The sequence below is a fragment of the Austrofundulus limnaeus genome, unplaced genomic scaffold (assembly GCF_001266775.1).
Source record: "Austrofundulus limnaeus strain Quisiro unplaced genomic scaffold, Austrofundulus_limnaeus-1.0 Scaffold737, whole genome shotgun sequence".
NCBI classification, from domain to species: Eukaryota; Metazoa; Chordata; class Actinopteri; order Cyprinodontiformes; family Rivulidae; genus Austrofundulus; species Austrofundulus limnaeus.
The window spans coordinates 78,286-84,889 of record NW_013953139.1 but is presented as its reverse complement, the minus strand read 5'-3'; the positions used below and the strand labels follow the sequence as shown (position 1 = coordinate 84,889).

The 6,604-nt window shown below is 40.4% G+C and overlaps 1 protein-coding gene across 1 annotated transcript in view; it reads right to left on the bottom strand.

The window, feature by feature from the left end:
* Positions 1-1,033: 1,033 nt before the first annotated feature.
* tmem129 (transmembrane protein 129, E3 ubiquitin protein ligase) overlaps positions 1,034-6,604 on the bottom strand; it is a gene marked incomplete in the record, with an annotated part of 21,532 nt that continues 15,961 nt past the window's right edge. The window contains 3 exon segments of the mRNA XM_014028267.1: positions 1,034-1,322; positions 5,934-6,006; positions 6,081-6,240. Of these exon segments, the coding sequence (XP_013883721.1) occupies positions 1,138-1,322; positions 5,934-6,006; positions 6,081-6,240 (418 nt within the window).

Here is a 6,604-nt window from a genome sequence, read left to right as displayed (position 1 = left end):
ATATGTATTAGCTCGGYGTTAGCGCAACAAACAAGTTAAACTGAGGAGCAGTTATAGCAAATTTTCAGGTTAACAAGACAAATAATCTTACACATTCTGAAAACAAGATGATTATTCTGACACCATCAGTTCTTGTTTAGTAAATCAGTCTCAAAACAAGATCAAAAAAATATTTTTTTGGCTGGATATAAGATTTTAAAACTTGATTAGGTGGACAGTTTTTGCAGAGTCATTGAGACAGTGGACTCTTACAAGTTCCTGGGTGTTCACCTCAACAACAAGATGGACTGGACTACAAACACAGACGTCCTGTATAAGGACCAGAGTCGACTCCACCTACTGAGGAGACTGAGGTCCTTCGGTGTCTGCAGGACTCTTTTAAAGGCATTCTATGACACGATGGTGGCACCTGCCCTTTTCTATGGAGTGGTCTGCTGGGGGGCTGGATGTACTGAAAGGGACAGGAACTGGATGGACAAACTGGTACAGAGGTCAAGCTCTGTGCTGGGATGTCCTCTGGAGCCTGTGGTTGTGATGGGTGAGAGGAGGGATGTTGGCAAAGCTGACAGCCATCATGGACAACCCCCACCACCATCTGCATGAAACCGTGGGGGGGCTGAGCAGCTCCTTCAGTCAGAGACTTAAACATCCTCGCTGCAGGACGGTGCGCTTCCATAGGTCATTCATTCCAACTGAAATTAATAAAATGACAACAGTGCCCAAATTTATGCACCTGCCTAATTTTGTTTAACCAATTATTGCACATTTTCTGTAAATCATATCAACTTCATTTCACTTCTCAAATATCACTGTTTGTCCCCTATATGATATATTTAACAGATTTTTTTATCCAAACAATCAATGATTTATAAAGGTAAATCAGGAAAATTAACAAGGCTGCCTAAACGTTCACACCACACTGTATAGACCATGATTGATTGRCAGCAGCAATAAAAACATAAAGCATCCTGTTAGTCAGTGTAACCAAAGTGAACAGAAGTGTCTTGTAGATGAACCACAGGCGGAAGCAGCAGAATGTCCACTCTTTCATGGGTTTATTGCTCAATATGTTAGAAAACACACCAGCRGCTTATCTCAAGCTCTAAACGTCCTTCTGGGTTTATTTATATATATTTKTCACTGAACAACACAGATGTCTAGGATACAAAATTTGGCTCTACAGGTGGGACAGGGAACTCTGGTAGACAACCAGGTCTCTGGTCTTTGCTGGTCTTGGCGACTTGCAAACCATCGTCCCAAACACATCAAACACCACATTGGTCTGCAGAAACACATCTGGCACTCTGATGCATTGTCCACTCCTGTAAGACAAACACAGGTGAGTCAGTTAGTCCATTCATGCAGGTTTGTGTCTCCGGGTTTTTAAAAACACAGCAGACTTACTCTAACCTGACCAGCAACAAGCAACAACCTTCAATCTGACTGCTGGCAAGTCTTTTCTTCCATGTAGTAAGAACATAAAAACGTGTCCTTTCATCGTAATGATAGGACTACTAGCTGTGGTTAGAAGTTTACATAAACTCATCATTTTAATAAGACCCCTGCACACAAAGTGGGGGTCTTATTGTTTTYGTACTGTATTAATTTTTTTCAGTGATTTTTGGTCAACCGTCAACTTGGCAGGAATGTAGATGAGTCCGACCTACACTGCGCCAGCCAATGGTTTTACAATAGACCCCATACATGAGGAGGGGGCTTTTGGTGCATTGCTGCTTTGCGTATGCACAGGGCTCATGCTGCTATGAGGTATCTAATTTATTTAGTGATTTATATTAACWGTTTACTTCTACGTTTCYATAACATTCAACTTCAATCATTTTTTCAAAACAAGTTTGGATTTATTATGAATTTTCTTTAATCTGAAGATGGTCAAAATTATACATGCACATTCACACATACATCTACCTAAACCATTATAAGTGGTGYTGAAGCTTCTAGAAGGTCTTTTAASAATTTGACAAGACTGACTGAAGTTGGTAGTCTCTGTCTGATWGAATGAAAACCATTTGTTTTAAAGAACTCGTTTGATGGACCAATACTTTTCTGTCCCCSTCAGATGAAAGGACATCAGTTGAGATGTTCAGGAACCAGTGAGGCTCAAGGCTGCCATGAGCTGGAACCTGCTGGAACAGCAGGCTCTGTTCAGAGTGAAGCTACAGTAGCTWGCTCCCCTGTGGACTGAGCTTCAACCCAAGCAGTACTCTGATGTCCTCATCTCTAAATGAGATCAGTGATTGCAGATCCACAGCTCTTGAAGAGCTGTGGATCTGCAATCTCCTGGGTGTTTACGTCGACTTGTGGCCTCTCACTCCTGTCTGTAATCTGATCCCCTGAAGGTCAACCTGAAGCTGCACAGAATGAACAATCAACACCAATATTCTAAACTATGGCTGAATTATGGTGTTTAACTTTTGGGGACTGGATTCTTCGGACTCATTCTTCAGATATTCACACAAGTGCACAACATTCATGGCTTCCGATACACACCCTCTGAACTCCTCTGGCTAAAAAAATTCTTGCTCTGCAGAGGGGTTTTTATAAGCACTATAGTGYATCATATTTCGTTGATATAAAAGGATGTTTTGTTTTTTTCCTCCTCTATATTCTGTGGTATTTAGTTTTTCTTTTTAAAGGTAGCGTGACCCCTGCTGGTTGCTGCATGACCTGTACACCTGTTCCCCCATGTTTTGGTCATGTGTGTCTCTTGAATGGGTGTTCTTAAACGTAATTTCATTGTGCTCTGTACAATGACAATAAAGGCATCATCAAAACTCTTCACACTACAGTCTGTGTCCTCATTTACCCATTCACACAGCACTCCGCTAGGTCTCTACAAAACTAACATGTACAGTCAGCTGTGGAGAATAATCAGTTCCAGTCACRTTYRTACACTGATGGGACACACATCAGAGACATTAGGGKTGAAGCATCTTGTCCAAGGACACAACAACTGAGACAGCTGGAAYAGGGGAGTGAACCGGCGACCTACCGGCTCCTAACCACTCTGCCACAGCCGCCCACAATTAAATAAACTACAGCAAAGTTAAGAAGGTTTTAGTAAAAAAAAAAATGTCAGAATTTGTCATTCTGCACAGAAYTGATCATGYTGKTTCCATCAATAAATGTGAAGAAATRTGAGGATATTAATTTGTAAAACTTATTTTTTATAACCTGCCTGAAAATACAGTTTATTTTAATTTCACACACATTTATTTTTTACTCTCTTCATTTGAAACAGTGAGAAAGGATTACAGCAGGTTAACCAACTGGAGCAGATTTACTCAAAATCAAGTAAAAACATGTTCAGAACACTTTATAACAGGGGTCTTTTTCAGTCTGGGACCCCTACACTGGTGGAGAAATGGAGCAAAGACCCTCATATATGTGATTCATCACATCCAACTAAGGATTAAGTCAAATTAAGTTCAAAATCACCTCAGCACATTTTCAAATTCCTGTTTTAAGCAGCATTTTGATTCCTTCATCTTCCTAAAATAAGGAGCGGTTCCAGAGWTATGCTTTACTTTGTCTTGTTCTGTTTTTTTTTTTCCCATCTTATCAGGGGTCAGGTCTCGGGGGCAGCAGCCTAAGCAAAGAGATCCAGACTTCCCTCTCCTCAGCCACTTGGACCAGCTCCTCTGGGGGAATCCCAAGGTGTTCCCAGGCCAGCTGAGAGCCATAGTCCCCCCAGTGTGTCCTGGGTCTTCCTCTGGGTCTCCTCCCAGTGAGACGTGCCTGGAACACCTCACCATGGAGGCGTCCAGGAGGCATCCTAACCAGATGAACCACCTCAACTGGTTCCTCTCGACGTGGAGGAGCAGCAGCTCTACTCTGAGTCTCTCCAGGATGACTGAGCTTCTCACCATATCTCTAAGGGAGAGTCCAGACACCCTGCAGAGGAAACTCATTTCAGCTGCTTGTATCTGAGAGCTCCTTCTTTCAGTCACTACCCAAAGTTCGTGACCATAGATGAGAGTAGGAATGTAGACCGACCGGTAAATCGAGAACTTCACCTTCTGRCTCAGCTCTCACTTCACCACGACAGACCGGTACAACGCCCGCATCACTGCAGATGCAGCACYAATCCRCCTGTCGATCTCCTGCTCCATTCTTCCCTCATTCATGAACAAGACCCYGAGATACTTAAACTCCTCCACTTGGGGCAGAACTTCTACTTTGTCTTGGTAATCACAATAATACATTAATATTTGATCTGAATCCTATTTTTAGGTTGTTCTAATGAGGAATTTTTGATGTCATTGTAAAGCGGAAACCTTGTRTTTGTGGATATTATCAAAAATTTAAGGTGTTTTTGCTCAAAATCTTTTCATTGTTTCTGCTGCTTAAAAAAGTGATTCAAAAACTCTTTAAGATGATATTTCGTACAATTCATTGAAATGATGCATTGATAAGGCATTCAYTCATTATATTTGAACWAAATTCAACTATTGCAGAGGTTTTAATCAAAACATTATTTGCCTGTTTCTCCACAGAACATCTAAGACTCATCCTCAGATCAATGTGATGGGTCACATATACAAAGTGTATTCTGACACTAGTTGACTGGTATCATTAGGAGCTGGAGTGATGCAATAAAAGCCAGTTCAGACCTACAGGTTGTGTACAGGATTGTTGGAGGTTCAGGCTGTGAGTGAAGCAGAACTCAGCTGCTGTTCTCAATCAATGTGTGCATTTCTGACTGAGATACGTCATTTTCTGCCTCACTTATTTAATCAGGGTTCCTACAGTTTAAGGCAAGTTCAGTTTAAGACCCTTTAAGACTTTAAGTGAAGTTAAATTTAAGACCAATTTCACAATAAACACAAATGACAAAAAAAAAAACCTGTGGCAGAAACCCAAAAAACTAAAGTATGTTAGATTGAAGTATTAAAATATTGCTAATAGACCAAGTGTTTTTATCCATATCTAAATATAGCAGAAACATTCTTAGCAGTCAGTTTTAGACTTCACTTAATTTCTAGAAAATCCTCTGACGACCCAAAATTTGGAGTTTTAGGMCCCACAGTGGGGTCTTAACCCCAATTTGCTGTAGATGAAACCCTWAACTGCCTGTGACATCAATTTTTTGTAAGAAAAGTTAATGTATTTTTGGAATGACAGCATTAACATATTAAGAAATGAATTTCACATTGCTCAGATGAACAGTTGTTATGTGAATGCATCTCAACAACAWCTCAACATGCCATTTCTCAATGTGCATGTGAAATAGCATGAAGTGATTTCAAAGGGGAATGAATGTCTGCATGTGAATATTTAAAAACATAATTTTTACCAATTATTTTAACATTTGAAATGAATTAGAATCATCCTATGTACAACGTGTTAACATTTTTAAGACTCCTGAAAGATTGCTTTAAGACATTTTAAGGCTAATTAAAGCCTTATTTTTGGATTGATAAATCMAATGCCTTTTAAGACTTTTTAAGGATCTGCAGGAACCCTGTTAATTTATTCATTTGCTACATGTTTSATTCATGGTAATGTGTGTTTTAAGACACAACTTTGAAAAGGAAAAAATGGTATTATACCCCACTCCCCTCCCCGCAGTACCTCTACAACCCCATCATTAGAAGACCTCTGCTTAAAAACAGAATTTGGTACTTCTTTGGACTTACAGTACATTCCTGTAAAAGTCAAAAATCATGAAAACATATTTACAGATTTGCATTAACACCGTTTTGTACTATWTGTTTAGTTTCTGATTTAACTGCTTGTTGTTTGGATGTAGAAAGATTCTTATGAACTTTAGCCATGATCCTGATGTTTCTGTGGATGCTAACTCTATGATCATTTGACAAAATGCACAATAAATTCACASTGGATTTTAAAACTGAATGAAGTTTATTGTTGTAACCTGGAAAACAAAYCAAGGATTCCCAGCTGGTTCTTACCTGCAGCCTGGCAGAGTCGGACCAGCTTGGTGCCTGCAGGAGCTTGCATGCAGCCGATACAGGGCTCCACTTCCTTTAGGGACATAGACTCATATTACACTTCAGGTGTGAGGAAGCTGTTGAGTTCTGAGCAGCGCTGCAGTCTACCTGTCCACTGGGAAGTGTRTACGGTTGATTCAGCTCCACCTGAGCTTTGAAGGTTTCCAGGAAGAGGTCGCTGATGGTTTGGTGGATCACAACATTAGGAGATGTTCTGATGGGAGCATGGAGCATCACCCTGAGATCAGCGTAATCTGTAGTGTTAAGGCTTAGAGGAAACAAGAGAAATACTTTGGTTTAGGATGTGGCTGCACCACTGCAAACCAATGTTTGAGTGAAAGTTACAACAAATTAATCTGAATAGTTTATTTGATAATCTTGTACTAAAGTGTGTTTGTGAGTGTGAGTATGCCATGAAGAGTTTCAGACCTACACTCAGTTTATTAGGTACACCTGTCCAACTGCTCATTAACACAAATGTAGAATCAGCCAACCACACGGCAGCAACTCAATGGCATGTAGACATGACCAAGATGATCTGCTGCAGTTTAAACCAAGCATCAGAATGAGGAAGAAAGTTGATTTAAGTGACTTTGAACGTGGCATGGTTGTTGGTGCCAGACGAGCTGGTC